Source organism: Canis lupus, chromosome 6 (genome assembly GCF_048164855.1).
Source record: "Canis lupus baileyi chromosome 6, mCanLup2.hap1, whole genome shotgun sequence".
Lineage (NCBI taxonomy): Eukaryota > Metazoa > Chordata > Mammalia > Carnivora > Canidae > Canis > Canis lupus.
Window position 1 is genome coordinate 74,895,039 of NC_132843.1, and position 25,700 is coordinate 74,920,738.

Consider the following 25,700-nt stretch of genomic DNA (forward strand, 5'->3'; position numbering starts at 1 on the left):
TACGGTTCTCCACGGCTCACGGTTTATTTTTTGCAACATCTGAAGATCCACTTTTCAAGCAATGAACGGTAAAGACCCCTGCCCACGAGACTTCTCCTTTCACTGCAAATCCATTCTGACAGCTGTAGCAAACTGTTCACAGGTTCCAAGCGTTTCTTTCCATGTAATTCCATGGAACTTTCCATTTGAAGGTTTGCCCACGCATTTGTCAATATCTGACAAACAGAATTTATATTTACACATATACATCCATTTCCCATATAAATCTACTAAAATGAAAAATCTAAATCTGAAGCAGAAACGACTATAAAAGTCCATATATTTTCAAAAGCATAATGATCTTTGGTTGAAAAACGCTCCATTTCGGCTTGTCAAAAATAAACAGTACAGCCATCCCTTGCTTCTAAGCAAGTGCTACGTCCCTGAAAAGTATGTGCATGGGGATTATAAAACTTCACCTCTGTGCTTAATTCAGATTTCCTCTTTCTTTATGTTCAAGCTTCTCTTCCCCAAGTCCCTGGCCAGATCCCCGAGGGAACACTCGCTGTGCCTCACGAACGGGCCTTTATCTGTAGGACAATTCTTAACTCCGGTCCGTGCTCCATTCCCAATCACATCCTTCTCCAGGAAACATTTCTTTGGCCTAATTTGTGCTACTAAATATATAAAAGTGCAAAACAAAACAAAACAAGGGGAAAAGCATCATCTGAATTCCAGGGGCCGTCCTCTGCCCACGGGGCTTCTTTGAGAGACCCTGCCTGGTGTGAGGACTCACAGGCCCCCTTCTGTTGGGCCCGAGCATCAGATGCTACCTCAGCTGTTTGCTTTTTCTGTCCCCTTGTGTGACCAAGGCAGAAACCCCGTTTTCTTTTCTGAAATACGTGGCTGAATTTTTACTCTGGTTTTAGCCTGCGATGCTCTTAAAAAGTAAGATTCTGATGCAACCTCAGGTTAACTGATGGATATATTCCTGCTAAACTTACCCCTTTCACATGACATTGTCTAAAGGAAGACACCTCTTTATTCAAGTGTAGGGAGAAGATGACCCATTGCCAGAATTTAGAGTGGAATCCAATTTCCTTAAAGAGTAGAGTCCCCTGCAAGGCCGCAGTGTTCACTCTTTCCACCGGCTGGCATTCTTGTTAGGAGAGCCAGGGCTCTCTGATGTCGTACAGGAGTTCGCAACTGATTCTGAATTCCTAATTGATTTCTCAGCCTGCTTAAAAAGTTCTCAAAAAAATAAAAATAAAAAAAATAAAAATAAAAACAGCAACAACAAAAAAGTTCTCAAAAGCGCAGTACCGATGCCATACACTTTTTAGCTTCTTTAAATCACCAAGAAATTAAAAACAGTTAACATATAGAATCCTACCCTATTTAGAATATTTTCCAATAGTATTCTTAGTTAAGGAAGTCAAACTTGTTCAAAATCCCAATATGCAGGTTTCTGTTTTGTAATGTTTAAGGGCAGAAGCAGCATAGACATATTCATAAAGGCATTTAACACTAAACAATATATAAAACACATCTTAGAGCTGTTGAAAGAATGAATCTTAAGGCTTGGCATTAATCTTTGAACAAAAAATTTTTTAGATTACTTTCTTTGCAAATGAATAATTTATTTTGAATTGTAGTTCTTTACATATGGAGAGTTTTTTTGTTTGTTTGTTTTGTTTTTTTTATGATAGGCACACAGTGAGAGAGAGAGAGGCAGAGACATAGGCAGAGGGAGAAGCAGGCTCCATGCACCGGGGGCCCGACGTGGGATTCGATCCCGGGTCTCCAGGATCGCGCCCTGGGCCAAAGGCAGGCGCCAAACCGCTGCGCCACCCAGGGATCCCACATATGGAGAGTATTTTAAAAATTGTTTCCCCACCTATATACTACTAGGGATGCTCTGCTAAGTTGTCCTACAAGTGTCATTTAAGGGAAAACAGGCCAGATGTTCATACCAAAATTCATGCACAGTTCAAAGCAGCATCAAAGGATGGTGACTACATTTAAAACAAATTAAAATGTCAGCATTATGGCTTAGTGGTTGCACTCATGAGAGTACTAGAACTAGAAAATAAGTTCAATAGATCTTAAGATTTTAATTGGATCAAAAGCTAAACTGATGCACTGGTTTGTGGAAACCATTTGGTGCATCTGCTCTGCCTCTGAGGTGGATTTACTCTGGTTAGTGGTATATTCACCTCCAACTTCCATTCCCTAAAGGGCAACATATTCAGAAAACATCAATTAAACAGAAATTAAATCCCTCAGGCCTCAGCTGTGTGGATAAGCTAATAGGCCTCTTTCACAGAAAAACTGGGGAGGCGGGGGCACTTCTGGCTGCTGCCTCAGTGCCGTGTCCTAGAGTATAGCCAGTTAATAGCTCCTTCTCTGTTACAGTCTTGCAAGCCCCATGGATGTTAGTGCCAGGCAATCAAGGGGCATTCTCTGGGTGGCAGCCACAAGCACCAAAGCCTCGGATGTGGACACAAGCTTCCTTCTGAAAGATACCAGCAGCTGAGAGCCAGGGAGAGGGACAACAGGAAGATGGGGCCCTCCAGCCTTCATGGGCTTTGAAGAGTATTTCAGTTGCCTGCTAGGTGTGTATGACATTAGATGCCTGCCCTTCACGCCAAAGTTTTTAAGACATGCAAATAGGTCTCTTTCACTGGAAGACAAGGCGTTTCAGACAGCTGCCTCTCCATTGTACCCTGGGGGGTTAGCCAAAGTCAATCCACAGGAGCACTACAAGAACTGTTTCTCAGTTTGCTATATATAGCCTGCTAGACATAAACCCCATTGGCTTTCAAAGCTAGATGTTTTGCAGACCCATCTCTCCGGTGCAGGTCTTAAAGGATGGGGTGCCAGATGTGGGGTTCAAATATTTTGCTTCCCAGGAAGCCGCTCAGAGTTGTGAGTTTCCTGCCTGACTGTGGGTTACCACATTTGGGGAGGAGTTTATGGTGAAATACTATCCCAGTCTCTCCTATCCATTTTGATGTGAATTTTGTTTTTTTTTTTTTTTTTTTTAAAGCAGGCTCCACGTCCCATGTGGGGCTTGAAGTCATGACCCCAAGGTCAAGAGTCAGATGCTCCATTGACTAAGCCAGCCAGGTGCCCCTTGATGTGTGTTTTATCCACCAATGTATAGGAGTCCATCCAGTTAGTTTTCAGATTTCTTTCCAAGAGAACTGCTCTGTATGTAGCTGTAGATTCCGTGCATGTGAGAAGGAGGTGAGTTTAGGGTCCTCCAACGTTGCCATCTTAAATTAAACCAGAGGCTCAGGTTGCAAGATCCATTAATTGGTAGCTGGAGAGAGTAATACTTGTTAAGGAACCAGTAAGTATTTTGATGTAGGAGAATTTAAATACAAAGGGAAAACTGAGGAGCAGAGAGCTATTTTGTTTTGCTTTGTGAGAAGTTCTTTCTACACAAAACTTATGGACTTGTACAAATAGTCCACTGACAATATTTCCTACTCATTACTATTGTGTATTTGTAATTTAAAAGATATACTACTGATTGAGAAATCCAATATACATATGCGTTCTACAAATATAAGATTGAAGATTCAAATGAAGGCTTTGTGACTTAAAAAGGATAAGCAATAATATAAAAAACTTTGAGTTCTTTGTGTAAAAAATGTACTTTTTTTTCATAGCCTAAACCAAATGATTAATATAAAGATAAAATATATCATAAAACCATGAATACCAAGAGCCTTATAATGATTAGATTTGGGGTGACTGGGTGTTTCAGGCAGTTAAGCATTTGCCTTGAGCTCAGGTCATGGTCCTAGGGTCCTGGGATGGAGCCTCACATCAGGCTCCCTGTTCAGTGGGGAGTCTGCTTCTCCCTCTCCCTCTGTTCTCTCTCCCTCTATCTCTCAAGTAAATAAGTAAGTAAGTAAGTAAGTAAATAAATAAATAAATAAATAAATCTTTAAAAAAATTGTTAGGTTTGATCTTAAAGCTATTTCCAAAGCTACAGGGAAAGAAAATTCCTAAAAAAAAAACAAAAAAAAAATCACTACAAATCAGACATTTCAAAGCACCTAATCTTGGTCTATGCTCTAGGATTTGTTCTACGTCTTTTGCTAAATTGAAAGAGATTTCATTAAAATTTAAGTTTGATGTTTAAAAACTCTATTCTCCCTAGAAGATATGTACTTGTACACCTTTTTTTTATTATAAGCCTCCTCTTTTTGCAGTTCTATAGATAAAAACAAGAATAGAGCTGATGCAGTGCCTTGTAAATCTTACAAATGTTACAAATCTTACAAATCTCAGTAATGTTAATAAACCCCATCAGTTTTATGGCAACCTAGTAAATTAAGAGAACATAAGAGGGAAATGAAATAGTGCTGCTCGTCCTTCCCCAGTTTAACAAGGATAAGTATCGACTCTAAATAAAAGCAAATCAGGTTGGGCATTTGCATGAGAACCTACATACCTTTTTATAATTACCTGAGTTGCATAGACAGATGGAAACTTCTGTTTCCAGTGCATACAACCGTCCCAAGTCTTCACAGTGAACGGTTCTAAATCTAATCTCGGCCACTAGTCCAATCTAGGAAATAGGGTAAAGCTGGGTAGGGAAGGTGCCAGAATGGTCCATGATTTGACACATATTTTAAACCTCAAATCCCACAGAAATGTTTCTTGCAGTCCTAATACCTGGAGCCACTCTGCGAGGGATCTGGGTGCAGTGACAGTAAAAGCAGCCAGAGATTGTTTCAGTAAACTCTGAATGGCACACTCACAAAGGCATAGTTTTCAAAAAAGACAGCATGCGGGACAAATAAAAAAGCTGCACAAAAGTATGTCAAGAGTGAGGAGGATTATGAGCTGGAAGGAATATACTTTAATTTACCCTTTCTTCTCCCTTTTAAGACATCTGTACAGGCAGGTGCAAAGTACCACGATGCCAACAACTGTAAGAAACCGGGAAAGGACATAGAACTCTGAGAATGGATTGCCAAGACTCAAAATTTAGCAGCAGAAATAAGTAAGTGTCGGTTGCATTTCAGTGGTCAGAAAAATGTTATTTTATTTAAGCATATTATCTATTTACATTCTGTCTGGACTCTTCACTATCTAAAGTCCATTCCCTGGAGTCACTTAACAGTCCACAATAAACCACAGAAGAATCATTGCTTAGTTTAGAAAATTACCCAAAGCATCTTTGGGACACAAACTCATGACCAATCATCCCGAAAACACATGTAGTGTTTAGTAGGCTTTGTTACTAAGTGGACACATACAGTATAAAAGGATATACATCCACCAGCAAAACGTAGTGTGTAGTGTAGTAGTGTGTAGTGTATCAGTGTATCATATACAAGGTCAGGCTGTTCTAGACTGGTGTACTTCATTTCAAGGTATATAAACTATAGATACTGAAAAGTCATTTAAAAAATAATGCACTTCTTGGCAGTCATATTTTGATTTAAGTGGCATCGGCGTTTGGGCTACTTACGGATAGTGAGAACAATCACAGCAAGGATGCCTACATCTGAGAAAAAATGAAAACAGTTTGAAGATTGAGCACACAAGGGTCCCAGGGGGTAGCTGCATCTAATTTAGATCAGATCCTCTATATGCTATGGTAACAGAACTGTTGCTCAGGTTAGTTTGAGCACAAGTGCTAGTACGTCCAGCTCATTCTGTTCACAGAACTCTTTTTATCAGATTTAGGATAGACTTTGTGAAACTCTTCAGCAGAATCTGACTTTTCATTGTTTTGTGCTGTCACTGCTACACCAGGGTATTTAGTAAAGCTCATGAGGACCATTAGAATTTCCTAAATTAGAGTAAATTACCTACAGGTCTCCATACATAGTACCACTTACATTTATTATCTTATCTAGACTACTAAAATAATTATAAATGTCAAATTTTGTGAAACTTTGTTCCTTCCTTAACTACAAATAATTGGAACACAATAGATATGCCCATGTAGAACTCCAAGACCTCATAATGCAGAGTAAGTAGTAGCCAAAATTATACCTAATTCTTCAAAGTCTTCAACTGATAGATATTCGTTGGCCTCAGGATAACCTAGGGGAAAAAATGGAAATAAGTAAAAAAGAAAGACAGACTAAAGCTGAAAGATCCATAAATTCACTGATTTTTGTTTTTTGCCTTTGTATAAAACTATTTATAATTTCATTTTCCCTAATGTTTCTCAGTAAGAGTGGTATCATACATTATAAATTTATTTTTTTCTATTTTTTTAATAATAAATTTGTTTTTTATTGGTGTTCAATTTGCCAACATACAGAATAACACCCAGTGCTCATCCCGTCAAGTGCCCCCCTCAGTGCCCGCCACCCAGTCACTCCCACACCCCGCCCACTTCCCCTTCCATCACCCCTAGTTCATTTCCCAGAGTTAGGAGTCTTCCACGTTCTGTCTCCCTTTCTGATATTTCCTACCCATTTCTTCTCCCTTCGCCTCTATTCCCTTTCACTATTATTTATATTCCCCAAATGAATGAGACCATATAATCTTTGTCCTTCTCCGACTGACTTTTTTCATTCAGCATAATACCCTCCAGTTCCATTCACGTCGAAGCAAATGGTGGGTATTTGTCATTTCTAATGGCTGAGTAATATTCCATTGTATACATAAACCACATCTTCTTTATCCATTCATCTTTCGATGGATACCGAGGCTCCTTCCACAGTGTGGCTATTGTGGACATTGCTGCTAGAAACATCGGGGTGCAGGTGTCCCAGCATTTCATTGCATCTGTATCTTTGGGGTAAATCCCCAGCAGTGCAATTGCTGGGTCGTAGGGCAGGTCTATTTTTAACTCTTTGAGGAACCTCCACACAGTTTTCCAGAGTGGCTGCACCAGTTCACATTCCCACCAACAGTGTAAGAGGGCTCCCTTTTCTCCGCATCCTCTCCAACATTTGTGGTTTCCTGCCTTGTTAATTTTCCCCATTCTCACTGGTGTGAGGTGGTATCTCATTGTGGTTTTGATTTGTATTTCCCTGATGGCAAGTGATGCAGAGCATTTTCTCATGTGCTTGTTGGCTATGTCTGTGTCTTCCTCTGTGAAATTTCTGTTCATGTCATTTCCTGATTGGATTGTTTGTTTCTTTGCTGTTAAGTTTAATAAGTTCTTTATAGATCTTGGAACCTAGCCCTTTATCTGATATGTCATTTGCAAATATCTTCTCCCATTCTGTAGGTTGTCTTTTAGTTTTGTTGACTGTATCCTTTGCTGTGCAAAAGCTTCTTACCTTGATGAAGTCCCAATAGTTCATTTTTGCCTTTGTTTCTTTTGCCTTCGTGGACGTATCTTGCAAGAAGTTACTGTGGTCGAGTTCAAAAAGGGTGTTGCCTGTGTTCTCCTCTAGGATTTTGATGGACTCTTGTCTCACATTTAGATCTTTCATCCATTTTGAGTTTATCTTTGTGTATGGTGAAAGAGAGTGGTCTAGTTTCATTCTTCTGCATGTGGATGTCCAATTTTCCCAGCACCATTTATTGAAGAGACTGTCTTTCTTCCAGTGGATAGTCTTTCCTCCTTTGTCGAATATTAGTTGACCATAAAGTTGAAGGTCCACTTCTGGATTCTCTATTCTGTTACATTGATCTATGTGTCTGTTTTTGTGCCAGTACGTAGATTATAAATTTATATTTGATGTCATCAACAACCTTCTTCCTGCCCACTGATATTTCCTGTGGACAGTTTTCTATTGTCACAGGAAATATTCTGTGTAGTGGAAGCAAATATTGGACTACCATATCTTCAAAATTAGCCTGAATTCAACATGATTCTACTTAAAATTAAAATACAGAGGAGGACGTTACAACAGTTTCAAAGTTGGTCTGAAATAGAAAGACTTTTCAACCTAACAAAAGCCATTTATGAAAACTCCATGACCAACATATTTATTTATTTATTTTTTTTTTTCCACTTAATATGTCTTGGAGGATTTTCTTTTTTTATTTTATTTTTTTTTAATTTATTTATTACAGTCACACAGAGAGAGAGAGAAAGGCAGAGACACAGGCAGAGGGAGAAGCAGGCTCCATGCACCGGGAGCCCGACGTGGGATTCGATCCCGGGTCTCCAGGATCACGCCCTGGGCCAAAGGCAGGCGCTAAACCGCTGCGCCACCCAGGGATCCCCCAACATATTTAATAGTGAAAGGCTAAAGTTTTTCCCTAAAGGTCAGGAGCAGGAGAGGGCGCCTGTGTTTGCCACTTCTATTTAACATAATATTGCAAGTTTATATCAGAGCAATTAGGTAAAAAAGAAATAAAAGACATCTAAATTGGGAAAAAATAAAATGATCTCTGTTCATAGATGACGCGATCTTTTGCATAGAAAACTCCAAAGATTACACAGACACACACAGAGACATACACACACCACAAACTTGGTAGAACTAATAAATGAATTCAGTAAAGTTGTAGGACAAAGTCAACACGTGAAAATCAATTGCATTTCTACACTAAAAGGAAGCAATCTAAAAAGGAAATTAAGAAAACAATTCCATTTACAATTGAATCAAAAAGAGTAAAAGACTGAAATAAACATATATACTGAAAAACTATAAAATATTGTAGAAAGAAATTTAAAAAGACACAAAGGGAAAGCAATCCTGTGTTCGTGGATTGGTGGATCTACTAATGTTAAGATGTATATATATATATATATATTTTTTTTTTTTTTTAATTTATGATAGTCACACAGAGAGAGAGAGACAGAGACAGGCAGAGACACAGGCAGAGGGAGAAGCAGGCTCCATGCACCGGGAGCCCGACGTGGGATTCAATCCCGGGTCTCCAGGATCGCGCCCTGGGCCAAAGGCAGGCGCCAAACCGCTGCGCCACCCAGGGATCCCAAGATGTATATTTGATACAAAGCAATCTACAGATGAAGTGCAACCCCTATCAAAATCCTAATGATGCTCTTTGCAGAAATAGAAAAATCCATCCAAAAATTCATTTAGAATCTCAAGGGACTAGGAATAGTCAAGGCAATCATGAAAAGAGAAAGCAAACTTGAAAGGAGTCATACTTCCTGATTTCAAAACTTACTATAAAGCTACAGTAATCAAACAGAATGGCACGGGCATTCAGACCAATGGACTAGAAGCCAAAAAATAGACCTTTGCTTATATAGTCAAGTAATTCTCCACAAGGGTGCTGATAACATTTGATAGGGAAAGAGAAATCTTTTTCACAGATGGTTTTGAAAACTGGATAATCACATACACAAAAGGATGAATTTTAACTCTTGTCATACACCAAACACGGAAATTAATTCAAAATGGATCAAAGATGCTAAAGATCTAAAACTATAAAACCCTTCGAAGCAAATAAGAGCACATGCTTCATGATGTTGAATCTGACAACGATTTGTTGAATGTGACACCAATAGCATAGGCAACAAAATAAAACAGATAGATTAGACCATATCAAAACTAAAAACTTTTGTGCATCAAAGGAAACTAACAATAGAGTGAAAAAACAGCCAAGAGAATGGGAGAAAACACTTGAAACTTGTGTAATAAGGGAGTAATATCCAAAATATAAAATGAACTCCTAAAACTCAAAAATAAAACAAAAGCCCAACCCATCAACAATGGACAAAGGACTTCGACATTTCTCCAAAGAAGATATGCAAGTGGCCAATAAGCACAGGGAAAGATGTGTAACACATTATTAATCATTAGGGGAATGCAAATAAAAACCACAGTGAGATACTACCTCATGTATATTACCTAACATATATTATGGTAGCGATTATCAAAAAGCAGAAAATAGGGCGCCTGGGTGGTTCAATGGTTGAGCATCTGCCTTTGGAGCAGGTTGTGATCTGGGAGTCCTGGGATCGAGTTTTGCATCGGGCTCCCCGCAGGGAATGAGAAATATTACTCAGAGTAGCCAAAGCAGATGGAAAAATACGCAAAATATACAAAACCAATGTAATATTATTCAGCCATCAAAAGGAACAAAACTCTGATATATGGTACCAGGTGGGTGAAACTTGAACACATCATGTCAAGTGAGATGTGGCAGAAATGATTTCACTTCTATAAAATACCTAGACTGGCCAGATTCCTAAAGACAGAAAACAGAATTGTTACCAGGGCTGGTGGGGGGAGAGTTACTGTTTAATGAATGTAACGTTTCAATTGGAGATGATAGAAAAGTTTTAGAGATGGCTGGTAGCGATGGTTACAAACAATGTGGGTGCATTTCATGCCACTGAAATGTACACTTACCATGGTTAAAATAGTAATAAAATATAATAAAAGCTTATCTTTTATTAACATACAGAATGGTCCAAATATTTCTGAAAAGGTGTTCCTGCCACATATTAAAACAGATCATAGTTCTGTTAGAGTGGGGAGAAAAAAAGAACAATTCAGTGCTGTCCTGAGAATTGTCAGAGTCCAAGGAAACAGAAAGATGACCAGAAGACCTATGAATTTAATGACAAAAAAAGTGGCTCTTGAAAATTGTTGGAGAGAGGACAATTTACTCAACAGATGTCCCTCCTTGGCCACCGGGTGGGGGTGGGTGGAGACAGGAACGCTGTCTCATTCCATGCACCATAATGAATTTCAGATGCACCAATGATTTAAATGCAAAGACTACAATCAGAACTCAGGGTTAAAATGTTTATAAAGTTGTAGCATGGGGAAAGCCTAAAACTTTTATAAGGAAGACACAACATGTGTAGCCATTAGGGAAAAGATCATTACATCTGCTAATCCATCTATCTATTGATATAAAATAACGACACGTGTAAAAGAACACTAACAGAATAGCTAACCAAATCAATATGGTATACATTTCAAGGTCATCACTGAAGAGAATGGCAGTAAATCTAAATACAACCCCCCATATAAGACATTAAATGGAAAAAGTGCAAGTTTCAGAAAAATATATACAATATGATGTCAATTTTATTTAAGATAAAAGAAAAGATGTCCAACTATATGTATAACTACATATCGAAGGACGTTGATGTACAGAAATAGACACCCTAAACTATTAACTATGATTAATTCAGTTAATCAACTAGAGAGAAAAAGAAGGGTAATTCTTCACTCTGTACACTTTCACAATGTTTGAAAATTTACAGGGGAACCCTGGGTGGCGCAGCGGTTTGGCGCCTGCCTTTGGCCCAGGGCACGATCCTGGAGACCGGGGATCGAATCCCACGTCGGGCTCCCAGTGCATGGAGCCTGCTTCTCCCTCTGCCTATGTCTCTGCCTCTCTCTCTCTCTGTGTGACTATCATAAATAAAAAAAAAAATTAAAAAAAAAAAAAAGAAAATTTACAAAAATATATTTGTATGCCACTCATGCAACAAAAAGTTATAAAAAGCAATCTAGAGGTGCCTGAGTGGCTCAGTCAGTTAAGTATCTGCCTTTGGCTGAGGTTCCAGGGGTGGAACTCCGCCCCCCCCATCAGGCTCCCTGCTCAGCAGGGGTCTGCTTCTCCCTCTCCCCTTCCCTCCTCATGCTCTTTCTCCTTCCTTCCTCCTCAAATAAATAGATAAAATATTTTCAAAAAAAGCAATCTATAACCAATTGAATACAATAAAAAAAATCTTAAAATAAAATTGACTAGTGAAAATAAGGCCAAAAAGCCCCTGAAAAAAAATGTTCACTTCATATTAGAAGGGTTTTAACTTATAATAACGAGCTTTCACAAATCAACAAGAAAAATATTTTAGAAACCTAATTTCAAAAAATGAGCAAAAGGCATGGATAAATCAATGTAGACCAAAAATGTTCAGCTTCATTGGTAACTTAAAAAATGCAGGGATGCCTGGGTGGCTCAGCAGTTAAGCATCTGCCTTTGGCTCAGGGCATGATCCTGGAGACCCGGGATCGAGTCCCATGTCGGGTTCACTGCATGGAGCCTGCTTCTCCCTCCCCCTGTGTCTCTGCCTCTCTCTCTCTCTCTTTCTCATGAATAAATAAATAAGATTTATTTTAAAAATGCAAATTATAACAAGATATAACTTTGCACTCATCATCTTATAAAGTTGTTAGCAATATAAGCAGGAGAAAGAATTACTGAACCTGGATATCTTGAAACTGGAGGTTTGGTTGGATGAGTAGGCTTGAAACCTGGGAAAAGAAATTTGATTCCGTTCACCAGCCTTATCAATATAAAATTATGGATTTAATTTTGATTTTTTATTTTTAAAAAGGATTCATTATTTCTCGAAATGAAAAACACACATGCTTTCGAAGCTTTGCAATTCTACTTCTGGGGATTTAACCTAATATATATCTGCGTAAGTACACAAGAACATTCACTACAGCTTTGTATTTTATATGGAAATCCTGGAAGTTAACTGATAATAAACCATAAAAATAATGTGTTCAGAGTAAACACACATATCTTAAAAAAAAAAAAACATCCAAGTGGTATCATACTACATAAGACATATCTTTTTTCTTCTCTGCCTAGTATTTCTTGGGCTTTTTAAAAAAATATTTGCACATTTAGATATGCCTTAACACCATTCTATGTTGCTGATCTTTTGATAAAGACTTTCTCAATTGATGATAAAAAAATGACAATCCCATGGAGAGTTTTGATTTTATTTTTGAAAAAGATCCCTGTAGCTTCTCCTCTCCAAAAGCTTTTTCTCATGATTCTTTCAAAAACTAAACTCTATCAGTTTTTTATCTCTTATGAAATGTTTATGGTTCAACTCCTTCAAAAGAGCATATCAACAAACATAGTATACCACAGTGTGTATACCCACCAGGACCATGTGAGTAAACATGGATGGGTCAAGGAATATAAATTTCACATGCAATCTTATTTTATCAGCCCACCAAAAGAACCATTTATTTCCCCTAAGCCTCACAGCACTCAACTAAAGTACACAAGGAGGCTATCTGGTACTAGGTTTATAGGAATTATAAAAAGAAGTGTTCTCATTACCATGTTAACATGCATAATTCTTCCAAATCCTTTGAGATAGTATGGCCATAGGAAATATACAAACAAATTAAAAGCCAATAATCATTATGTGTTTGAGGTCAACACCTTCATGACATAGGAAATTAGAGTCCACAGAAATGAAGTTATCTGAATAAGCAGAGCCAATCAAAACCGTGAGTGAGGTCAGCCCAGGCTAATGCTCTTCCCACTATTCCTAACATCTCCTTCTTTCTGCTGCAAAGAGAGGCCAGAGACAGCAGCACTGAAATCAGGAATATATTTCCTTCCATCATAGTAAAATCATCTTTCAAGTCTTAAGTAGAGTAGCTGACAAGCAGTCTCTGAAAGAAATCTCCATTTCATTTCAATTAATAAAGATTTTTCCAGGCTTTTGGTTGCTATGAAATTTAGGTGCAGTTGTCAAATAAAGATGCCCAGTGAAGAAAAAAAGAATAATTGTATGAAGCAGGAAGGGATGGGGCTGGAGGAAAACATACAGGTCTTATTCTGGAGACAACAGAAATTTCCCAGTTTAAATTGTGCTACATAGGACACCTGGGTGGCTCAGTGGGTTAAGCGTCTGTCTGCCTTCGGCTTAGGTCATGATCCCGGGTCCTGGGAATGAGCCCCACATCAGGCTCCCTGCTTAGGGGGGAATCTCCTTCTCCCTCTCTCTCTGCCCCTCTCTATGCTTGTGTGCTCTCTTTCTCTCTCTCTCAAATAAAATAAAATCTTAAAAAAAATATACCGTGCTACATAAAAAAACAAAAACTAAGCTGATTGCAGTCCAGCAATTGAGACATAGTCCTGGACCAGGAAGATACCCTGAAGGAGCTAACAGATTACATCACTTTTAAAAGGAATAAAACAGCAAATGCAATGACACAGAAAACATGCATGTTAAAAAACAGAAGCTATAGGCCTTCTTCACTAATATTAATTCGAGTGATCCTGTAAGTCATATAAGCTACCTTTAGGAGCTTCCTATATGCCAGGTACTGTGCTAAGTGCTAAATGCATCCCATTTGCACTTTATGTAACTTGCCCAGCTTTACACACCTGTTTATATCTGCAGACTACACCAAATAATTTTAGAATAATTAGATATAACAACTAAAATGACTATACACATATCCTTCATCCTTTCATCACTAAAAATGATGAATGAGTGTAAATCACATGAATGTAAAGGATTTTTGTAAAACATAAGCAGGAAAGTACTAATCTGAATGACTCAAAATTAGAGGCTTTATGGGGATCCCTGGGTGGCTCAGTGGTTTGGCGCCTGCCTTTGGCCCAGGGTACGATCCTGGAGTCCCGGGATCGAGTTCCGCATCAGGCTCCCTGCATGGAGCCTGCTTCTCTCTCTGTCTGTGTCTCTGCCTCTCTCTCTCTCTCTCTATCATGAATAAATAAATACAATCTTAAAAAAAATTAGAGGCTTTACATTGGGAGAAGTTGGTACTGAAAAACACAATGATGTAGAACCAACAACTTGGGAATTACTGCTTTCATTTCATTTATATGAATTATACATTTTATTGTTGACCTATAAATGTAAAAATTTTCATGTTTCAATTCACTCTAAAAGTGGCTGCTATGCATTCTTATACATAAAAATACTACACCAGGGGCACCTGGGTGGCTCACTCGGTTAAGCATCTGCTTTCAGCTCAGGTCGTGATCCCAGGGTCCTGGAATAGAGCTCCATATCCGGCTCCTTGCTCATCAGGGAGCCTACTTCTCCCTCTCCCTTTGCCTGCCGCTCCCCCTGCTTGTGCTCTCCCTCTCTCTCTCCTTCCGTCAAATAAATAAATAAAATCTTAAAAAAATACTATACAGGAGAAATTTATATACCTGACATGTTAAGACTTAAGACCCTATGAAAATATACAGAATCACAACATAGAAATTATGTCATGTCTCTGTCATGGAAATAAATACAAGACAGAGTTAAATACTAAAATTTCCTTTTCTAAGTGATTCAGTATCACTGATATATAATGTCAAAGAAATAAAAACTAAAACAAAAAGATGGAAAAAGACATTTGTACCTTTAATACATTTTGGTATTTTAGGATCCCAAGTACTATTCTCACCACAGAACACTCTGTTGCTGCCATTAAGATAGAAGCCTGGGAGGCATTCAAGTAGAACCATTGCTTGGTAGTTATATTTTTCTTTGATTCCTGATATCAGTCTTCCATGTTCAATTACTGGATAGTCACATTTGACCACTGAAAAATAGAGAAACTCTAGAATTAATGGAAAGCTACTTTAGCACAGGATCAGAAAAAATTGTGCAAAATAATAATTCCCAGTGTGAAGAAAAATACAAGGAATGAAAGGTAAGATGTTAATTAAAAGGGAAAAAAACTACGTAAGAACCTGGTATATATATGTACATTTTAACTCCAGGGAAATGGATTTAGAAAAATCTAGTAACTATTTTCCTCCTAGAGAAGACTCACATTATAGTTTATTGGCTTTCCTACATTTTTTCCCATTAGTGACAAGTTTTGAGAAAGGTCTGACCGCCACATACACATTTGGGGTAAGTTCAAGAGCAACTTTTGGTCATCGTTTGCTCTAGGGATTTTTTTAAAGGTCATGCTGACACTGACTGCAGTACCCTGCTTTCCCAGGAAAGCAGGAAACACATACTCTTCTGAGAAAGGAATACTTGAGCTCAAACTTAAAAGTCGAAAAGCAGGTAGTCATGCACACATATGCAGAAAGGTCGTTCTCAGGAAGCAACAACATACACAAACGGATTTGCAAGAAATGGAAAGGCCAGTGGACTTAGGGCAGCATTTTCCAAACATCTTGGCCTGCAGCCTAGAGATCAAATGGCACATTTTACCCTGTAAACCAGTATGTGAGCACGCAGGCCTGAAATACAAGTTAGCCTCATGCCAGTGGACTCTGCTCAATTTCCCATTCTACTCTGCTTCTTACCAAGTAAACTACTGGTCATGACCTGATAGATCGCTCTCAGGATCTACTAAGGGGCTTGGCAGAATTTGGAACCAAAAACCAACACCACAGGGTTGGGGCAGGGACTACAACAGAACATCCTAGGACGTTCAATCTGACCAACAGACAAGGGCCAGAAAGAGGAGAGCCTTTTCAACCAGAGGACTGCTCTTCCTCTGTTCCCCAGGGTTCTGACTTTCCATCAGCTCTCATTCCCCTTCTGCCTGAGGAACTTCCTGTAGCAATTCCCATGGTGCAGGTCGGCTCATGACAAATTTCCTTGGCATGGGTTTATCTCAGAAGGTTTCATTTCATCACCTTCAGTCTTGAAAGATTTCTCCTTGACGGAGAATTCTAGATTACGCGTTTTGGGGTTTTTCCAGCATGCTAGCAGATACTGTCTTCCAGTCTCCACTGTTCCTCAGCACGAGTCAGCTGTCACTCTTACTTGGGGGAGGACACTGTGACATGTGTTTATTCTCCCCTCTTCCTGGCTGCTTTGCCTTTAACCTTTTAGTTCTACCATGATGTGTTTAGTTCAGTGGGGGTTTCTTGGTAAATTAGAACAATGTGTTTATCCTGCTGGGGTCAGACTTCCTTGGTTCTGTGAGGTTATTGTTTTGGGACAAATGTGGGTAATTTGGGGCCAATATTTATTCAAATCACCTCCATACTGCTCTTTCTCCTCTCTTTCTGAAGCACCAACAGCACGTATGTTGACTTCCTGCTCCCCTTCCACGGATCTGTAAGTCTCTCTCTTTCTAAGCATTCATTTCCAATCATATTCTCCTGACGTCAGGTTCACCGATCTTTTCCCTGTCACGCTACACTGCTGTTAACTGCACTAATGGTTTTCCTTATGTTTGCTAGACACAGTTTACATACAGTAAAACTCACCCTTTTAAGTGTACAGCCGTATTAGGTCTGACAAATGCAAATAATCATGCAATCACCACAGTAAAGACACAGAAGAGTTCCATTACCCCCCAACATTTCCTCATGCCCCTTTGTAATCAACCCTCCCCACCTCCACAACCCCCTTCACCAACCAGCCAAACACTGATCTGTTTTCTATCTCTATACAGTTGCTTTTCCAGAATGTCATAATGGGACCACTGCCCCTGAGTATGGCTTGTTTCACTTAGCATCATGCATTAGAGATTCATTCCCGTTGCTGCATGGATTAGAGCACACTCCTTTCTATTGCTGAGGAGTATTCCATTGTGTGGATGTACCGCGGTTGTTTATTCACTCACCAGTTGAAGGACAAGTGGGTTGTTCCCAGTTTGGGGTGATTATAACTAAAGCAGCTGAATATTCTCACACAGGTTCCTATGTGAGTATGATTTTATTTTATTTTGATTGATGAATCATATGGTAAGTTATTTGTTTTTGATTTCAGTCATCCTAATAGATGTTTAGTGGTATCTTTTTTTGGTTTTAAAATACATTTCTTAAATTACTAATTATATTGAGAAACTTGTCACATACTTTTTTGCCGTCCATATATCATGTTTATTGAACTAGGTCTACTCAAATACTTTGTTTGTTTTTAAAAACTAGTTTGTTTTCTAATTATCGAGCTTGAGAATTTTTTATGTATCATAGATAAAAGTCCATTATCAGATAGGTGCTTTGCAAATATTTTCTCCCAGTCTACTGCTCACTTTTTACCCATTATTTTAACAGTTCTTTTGTAGACCAGAAGTTTTGAGTTTAGAACATGCAATTTTCTTTCTTTTTTTTTAATTTTTTTTCTTTCAAAGATCATGCTTTATGGGTGGTATTTAAGAAGTCTTTGGTTAGGTCACAAATATTTTATATGTTTTCTTGCCAAAATTGTACAGTTTTAGGTTTTACATGTAGTCTATGATCCATTTTTCCTCTAAATTTTATTTATTTTTAATTTTAAAAATTTGAATATAGTTGACACACGTTATCTTAGTTTCAGGTGTTCACCAACTCTATATGTTATGCTATGCTCACCACAAGTGTGGTCACCACTTGTTACCACACAATATCACTGAGTACATTCTCTATGCTGCACCTTTTATTTCCATGACTTATTTATTCTATAATGGGAAGTTTGTATCTATCACTCCCTTTCACCCATTTTGTTCATCTTCTACCTCTCTTTCCTTTGGCAACCATATTTTCTGTATTTATGGGTCTGAATTAGTTTTGTTTGTTTCTTCATTTGTTTTGTTTCTTAGATTCCACATATGAGTGAAATCATATGATATTTATTTGTTTCAGTCTGACTTATTTCACTTAGCACAGTATCCTCCAGGCCTATTCATGTTTTCACAAATGGCAAAGTGTCATCCTTTGTTATGGCTATGTAAAATTCCTCTGTGTGTGTGTATGTGTGTGTGCATCACATCTTTAGTGATTCACCTATTGATAGACACTTAGGTTGCTTCCATATCTTGATTATTGTAAATAATACTGTAGTAAACAGGAGTGCATATATCTTTTCAAATTTTTTTTTCTTTTTCATTTTCTTTGGGTAAATAACCAGTAGTGGACTTACTGGATCTCTATGATCCATTTTGAGTAACTGTTGGATTATGGTGCTAACATTAGTCAAGGTTTCAAGGTTCCTTTTTTTTTTTTTTTGGCACATGTATCTCTAATTGTGCTATACCATTTGTTGAAAACATCGTTTTTCCACTGAATTGTTTGTACACCTGTACACCTGAAGAAAATCAACTGTATATATTGACAAGCATCTAGTTCTGGATTCAGTATTCTATGCCATTGTTCTATATAGCTATGCTTTCACCTATACCACATTGTCTTGATTATATGCCTTAAGTATCCTTTATATAGTTTTAATATCAGGTAGAGTGAATCCACTAATTTTTGTCAAAATTGTTTTCACTATTCTAGTTATTTTGTCTTTCCATATAAATTGTAGAGTCAGTTTGGTTTATACAAAAAGTTCTGCTGGGATTTTTATTGGGATTTTGCTGAATTTAGATAAATTACAGAGAACTATTATATTGAATCTTCTAAACCATAACTAATGTATATCCCTTCATTTATTAAGGTTTAATTTCCTTTAGTAGTGTTTAGTATATTTTAGCATTAAAATATTACATATATATTGTTAGATTTATACTCAAGTATTTTATGTTTTGGAGCTACTGTAAATACTTCTTAAAATTTATATTTCTAATGGTTTATTGCTATTATACAGACATATAACTGTCTTCTGTACGTTGATCTTATATTTTGCAACCTTGTTAAAACTTAGGTCCTTGGAATCTTCTACATAATCAAGTCATAAGGAAACAGAGACTTACTTTCTTATTTTCCAACACGTATGCCTAATTCTCTCTCTTGCCTTGTAGTAGCTAGGACATCCCATACAATGCTGGATAGAGTGGTGAGAATGGACTTCCTCCTCTTTTTCCTACCTTGGGGAAAATTAGTCTTATTTACACTTAGGGAATTAAGTATAACGTTAGCTCTGAGATTTGTTGATGCCTTTTATGATGAGATAGTTGCTTCCTTTCCATTCCTAGCTTGTTGAGAAATTTTATCCCAAAAAAGATCAATTCTGTCAAGTGCTTTTTTTAAACATCTATTAAGAAAGTCACATTTTTTTCTTATCCAGTGTCTTGATCTAGTAAATTACACTGATTAATTTTTACATTTGAATTCTTGCATTTATGAAATAAATATTACTCTGCTATGATGTATTATTATTGTTATATAAGGCAGGATTTGCTTTGTCAATATTATGTTGAGAAGTTTTGATTCTGTGTTCATTAAAGATATTGTTTGTAATTTTCTTGCAAAGTTTTTGTCTGGTTTTGTCATAAGGATAATGCTGTTCTCATGAAAGGAGTTGAGAAGTATTCTCTTTTCTTATATGTCTTGAAGAGTTTGCATAGACATACTATTTTTTATTTCTGAAATGTTTGTTAGAACTTTCTATGGAGGCCATCTGGGCCTGCAGTTCTCATTGTGGGAAGGTATTTAACTAAACATTCTATTTCTTTAATAGATATAAGACTATTCAGGGGTGCCTGGCTGGATTAGTGGGTAAAGTATGTGACTGTTGATCGTGGGGTTGTGAATTCAAGCCCCACATTGGGCACAGAGTTTACTTAAAAAAAAAAGATGATGACTATTCAGGTTATGTATATCTGAGTGAGCTTTGGTTGGTATTTTGTATCTTCCAAGGAATTTGCCTATTTCATATATACGTTGTCAAATTTATAGGCACAGTTGTTTTCATAATATTCCCCTATTATCCCTTAAACATCTGTAGGATATTTAGTGTTGTCCTCTTTTTCATTCTTGATACTGATAAAGTATCCTCTCTTTTTCTTTCAGTCTGGCTACATCGTTACATATCTTATTATCTCCAAGAACCAGGTGTTGGTTTCATTAATTTTCTCTTTTCAATTTCATTGACTTATTTCTATTGATATTATCTCCTTCTGTCTCCTTGTTTGTTTGCTTTTTAAAGATTTTATTTATTTATTCATGAAAGTCACAGAGAGAGAGAGGCAGAGACATAGGTAGAGGGAAAGCAGGCTCCCTGCAGGGAGCCTGATGCAGGAATCGATCCCAGGACCCTGATCATAACCTGAGCCAAAGGTAGATACTCAACCATTGAGCCACCCAGGTGTCCCTCTGTCTCTTTGTTTTGAGTTTAATCTGCTCTTCTTTTTAGAAGCACAGATTATTAAGACTTCTTTTTTTCTATCATAACTATTTCATGTTATGAATTTTCCTCAAAGCAATGTTTTTGTTGTAACAAATTTTGATATGCCATGTTTTCATATTTATTCAATTCAAAACACTTTCTAAATTCTCTTATGAATTCTTCTTTGATTCATAGGTTGCTTAGAAGTGTCTTGCAAAAAAAATAAAAATAAAAAGTAAAAAAAGAAGTGTCTTGCATAATTATCAAATATTTGAAGATTTTCTGGGTTATCTGTCTTGATTTCTACCTTCATTCCATTGCAATAAACAAATGTATTCTGAAAAATTTCAGTTTTTTGAAATTTGTTAAAAATTATCTTGCTCGTTTTACAGAATGTTCCATGTGCACTTGAAAAGAATAAATATTTTGCTGTTATTCAGTGGTTCCTTTCTTCCAAGAGTAAAATCCCTCTAGTGCCTCCTTGATTTCGATCACTCTCCAGTGTCTTAAACATGGTTTTTATTTATTTATTTTTTTAATTTTTATTTATTGATGATAGGCACACAGTGAGAGAGAGAGAGGCAGAGACACAGGCAAAGGGAGAAGCAGGCTCCTGCACCGGGAGCCCGACGTGGGACTCAATCTCGGGTCTCCAGGATCGCGTCCTGGGCCAAAGGCAGGCGCTAAACCACTGCGCCACCCAGGGATCCCTTAAACATTGTTTTTAAAATATGTTTTGTCCAGAGCTTATCTCTTGGCAGTGAGATGGTTACTCTTTTACAATTTACTCTGTAGCCAGAACTCTCATATCTTATAAGAAAAAAATTTTCTTATTTTTAACCCAGTATGTGTTGAATTTTTGGGTTCCTTCAAGCAAAAAAATTCCCAACTCATGCATATACACAGTCCACCATGTGAACTAGAATGCTGAGAACATTTGAGATGAGGAGCAGGAAACTCTATAATTGGAACTGATTTCACTCGACCTGTATTAACCTACATTGGAAGTCAATTTACCAGGAGGAGGCACAGATGACTATTTTGTTTACTTACAGATAAAACTATTTACAAAATGTTTCCAAATTTACAATTTACAAATGAAGAAAGAAATAAATGGAAATATCATTACCTTTACACTGAGGAGGGCGACTACTCCACTTGTTTTTCTCAATACAAGTAAGTTCTCTTTCTCCAACAAGGGAATATTGATCTGATCCTTTTAAACGATTACAACTAAAAGTAATTAATTCATTATATTCAAAAATAGTTCTGTGGCTATTGGTGTGTTTTCCATTTTTTATTTTTGCAGGTGGTTGACAGTAAATCTCTTATAAAGGAAATTAAGAGAAGAAATAAAGGAAAGGTGTTAAGAGAGCCTTATAAAGTCCTATGAGCTACCTTCAGTAATTCATTAACATAATTTCTATAGGCTAGCTGTGAATCTAATATCTATTTAGGTTTCTATGAGAAAATGTATTATTCCCAAATTCAAACCATACACAAATGAATTTTTAAAACAAAGTTCATTTTCTTGAATACCTACATAAAATACTTATTATTACTTTATAAGGCCATGCTAAGTTTTGTTTTAGTCATTATTAAAGGTACTGAAAATTTAATGAGAAAATTAAATATGCTAAATTTATTAAATAATTAATAAATATGCTAAATTAATATGCTTGTAATTAAAAATAAAATTTACTGATAGCTGAGAAATTCTTGAAATATTTAAATACATCAATTTGTATTTAACATATATATATACCCATTTGCTAAATGAGTGATTCACAATAATACCAAGATATTGTCTTTCTTCACTTTCATCCTTATGAACATAACCATGAAATTTTCCAAGGCTACAAATTGTGTGATTTCACAAGAGACTGAATTCAGATATCCTTCTTTAAGCCAGATATTCAAGAGATTTGCAAAAATGTAAAACAATGGGACTACTTTCAGTATTTGCTATGGAAGATTTATTTTTCATAAAAATGTGTTGCATATGTTAACATGTATTGAGCTTACTATTCCTAAACATGAATGAATGATAATTTTTAAAACTTCTCATTTTTTTATTCCAATATGATGAATATCAATAAACACAGCCCACATAAAGAAAAGCTCTTTGGGATCTTTGTCAACTTAAAAGCTTAAAGGGGATCTGAGGCCTAAAAGATTGAGGCTTGCAGATCTAAATTCTAAAATGAAAATTTACTTACTTTCACATTGTGGGAATTCATCACTCCAATACACCTCATCTCCTTGAAGGTTGCAAGTCAAAATTGCTTCTCCTTCTAAGTGATAACTGAGAAAAGAAAAACTTTATATTTTCTCTGTTAGTTAACAAGATGCACATAAAAATGAAAATTTTAATACTGTTGCTTTACTACACAACAATAGTTTGAGGGAGAAGTTTCTTAAATAACATTATATAGTGAAAGTGCTAACCATATCTACAATTAATTAGAGTTTCTACATTTTGAGTACTCATTGACCAAAAGCAAAGATGTCTAAATAAATCTGCCATATACCTGTCAGTCTGGTCTCTTTGCTATCTCTAGCGATCACACTACACATTCATTTCTATGCTTATGTTCACACCATTCTTCTCAGTAAAATCAACAACCAAGTAGAGAGATTAGGCCCTAGAGCTTGCCTGTCTGGATCTGAGCCCCAGCTCCATGAATCACTTTGTATTTGAGCTCAAGCAAGTCCCTAAATGGTCCTATTACTCAGCGTCCTCATTTATGAAAAGGGGATAACACTGCATACTTCATGGGACTGTTTAAATGATTAAATTAGACTAGCACCTGACACATAGTGAGTGCTAGCTAAATTTTAGCTCTTGTTAATATTTTGTAGGTAAGAATATTTTTCTGGGTCTAGCTCAGGAATCTTACTCAATGAAATTTTCTCTTGGGTTTTAAGTTCATGGTATACTCTCTTCTCCTGCTAGACTCCTACTGTAGTAATCATGAATAATTCCATTTATTCGCTACTTCTCATTTATTATTTTGCTTTGACACCTCTCTGTATATACTGTGTTTCTTAACAAGGCTACAACTTCTTTGAGAAGAGAATATGTCTTAAGTGTTTGGTACCCCTCAAACTGCTTAACGAGCTCTCTCTATATAACTACCAACTAGATGTTCCAATATTTTTACTTGGTCAAGGTAAAAAAATAGTTGGTGAAACTGTTTATATATTGATCCAGTTGCCTTTTTTCTACACAATGGTATTTAGGAGAGGATTCTGGTAAAATGGCAGAGTAGGAAGTACTAAGAATCTATTTCCCCAACCAGACAACAACTGCAAGGACAGAATCTGCCTGATGGAGTTATTTTGGAACTCCAGAGTCTGTTAATGGCTTGTAATTTCTAAGGAAAGACTTGGACAGGTGAATTGCATTGATTTCAGTCACTATCATCTTAACACAGTGTCAGGTACGCATCTCCAACCCACTGCAGGCAGCTGTGTATTTGTTCCTGGAGCAGCTTAGAAGCAGTTTTAGGAGTAAGGGGGGGAGGGGCAAAAGGGACCCTGTCCTCCAGACATTGAGGATCCGTGCTGTTATCATTGAATTCTGCTTCTAATCACAGAGAAACAGTCAAAGAAGTGGGCAGCCACTCTCATCATACCTACCCTGACTCTCGTAAGTCCCTTTCTAACTGTCTGAAGTGACTTCCAGGGCATTTAAACATCCAGTGCTCTTTGTTCCTCACTTCATTTTTCACTTTTTCCCCTCTCAGGAGCCAGACATTAAAAACCAAAACATTGAACAAAGAGAGAATCTCAAAAGTAGGAAGAGAGAAGAGAGTCATCATCAAACAAGGGGGGATCCTCAATAATAATATCAACAGATTTCTTATCAGAAGCTTTGGAGGCCAGAAGACACTGGGAGAGTATACTCAAAAAAGTGCAAGAAGAAAAAAAACCATCAACCAATAATCATCTATTTAGCAAAGCTATCTTTCAAAAGTGAAGAGAAAACTAAGACTTTATAAATAAACAAAAGCTGAAAGAGTTAGTGACCACTACATATCCCCTGCAAGCAATAAGAAATGCTCAAGGGAGTCCTGCAAGATGAAGTGAAAAGATATGAGAAAGTATATTGAGCCATATGGAGAAATAAATATCTCACTAAAGGTAAATACATGAGCAATTATAACAGTTTATATTATTGTAACAATGGCTTATGATTGCAATTTTTTGTTTTCTTTATAACTTAAGACTGATACATTGAAAGAAAAAAAAAGAAATATAAAACAGTATTACTGTAACTTCAGTTTTTAACTCCAAATCTTGCTTTCTACATAACTTAAAGGACTAATTTAAAGAACTATTAGTTTATGTTTTGGGACACACGATGTATAAAGATGTAACTTTGTGTAATAAACAACCAAATGGAGTGGGGATGGAGTTATAAAGGAGCAGAGTTTTTGTATGTTATGAAATTAAACTGCTACAAATTCAAATTAGAGTGTTATAATTTCAGGATGTTAAATATAATCCCCAAGATAACCACATAGAAAACAGTCATAGAATATACACAAGAGGAGGGACACCTGGGGGCTCAGTGGTTGAGCGTCTGCTTTTGGCTCGGGGTGTGATCCTGGGGACCTGGAATTGAGTCCCATGTCGGGCTCTCTGCATGGAGCCTGCTTCTCTCTCTGCCTGTGTCTCTGCCTCTCTCTCTCTATATATATCGCATGAATAAATAAATAAATAAAATTTTTAAAAAAGACAGAGATTGGTAGAATGGATGAAAACACATGACCCAACTATATACTTGCTTAAGATCCAAAGACAAAAACAGGTTGAAAGTAAATGAACTAAAGAAGATATTTCAGCAAATAGTAATCAAAAGAGAGTAAGGTTGACTATACTTTTATATCAGACCAAATAGACTTTAAATCAAGATATTACAAGAGGCAAAATACATTATATATTAATAAAGGGTTCACACAGTGAGAAGACTTAACAGCTGTAAACATTTATGCCACCTGATGACAGACCATCAAAACATATGAGGCAAAAACTGACAGAATTGAATAAAGAGATACACATTTCTACATAATAGTCGTTCCTGCTAGTTGGAGACTTTAGTACCCAGTTCACAGTA

The 25,700-nt window shown here is 37.0% G+C and overlaps 1 protein-coding gene across 4 annotated transcripts in view; it reads right to left on the minus strand.

Annotated features, from left to right (window-relative positions):
• LOC140635925 (membrane cofactor protein-like) overlaps nucleotides 1-25,700 on the minus strand; it is a 31,759-nt gene continuing 6,059 nt past the window's right edge. For 2 of the 4 annotated variants that reach the window (XM_072831229.1, XM_072831232.1), the window contains exons 4-11: nucleotides 22,798-22,883; nucleotides 21,708-21,905; nucleotides 14,994-15,176; nucleotides 12,063-12,110; nucleotides 6,004-6,054; nucleotides 5,474-5,509; nucleotides 4,868-4,928; nucleotides 1-3,304 (exon numbers count right to left, since the gene is read on the minus strand). In XM_072831229.1, the coding sequence (XP_072687330.1) occupies nucleotides 3,277-3,304; nucleotides 4,868-4,928; nucleotides 5,474-5,509; nucleotides 6,004-6,054; nucleotides 12,063-12,110; nucleotides 14,994-15,176; nucleotides 21,708-21,905; nucleotides 22,798-22,883 (691 nt within the window). In that variant the 3' untranslated portion in view covers nucleotides 1-3,276. Of the gene's footprint in view, nucleotides 3,305-4,447; nucleotides 4,565-4,867; nucleotides 4,929-5,473; nucleotides 5,510-6,003; nucleotides 6,055-12,062; nucleotides 12,111-14,993; nucleotides 15,177-21,707; nucleotides 21,906-22,797; nucleotides 22,884-25,700 lie in introns of all 4 variants that reach the window. The other 2 variants (XM_072831231.1, XM_072831230.1) reach the window with 2 other exon arrangements.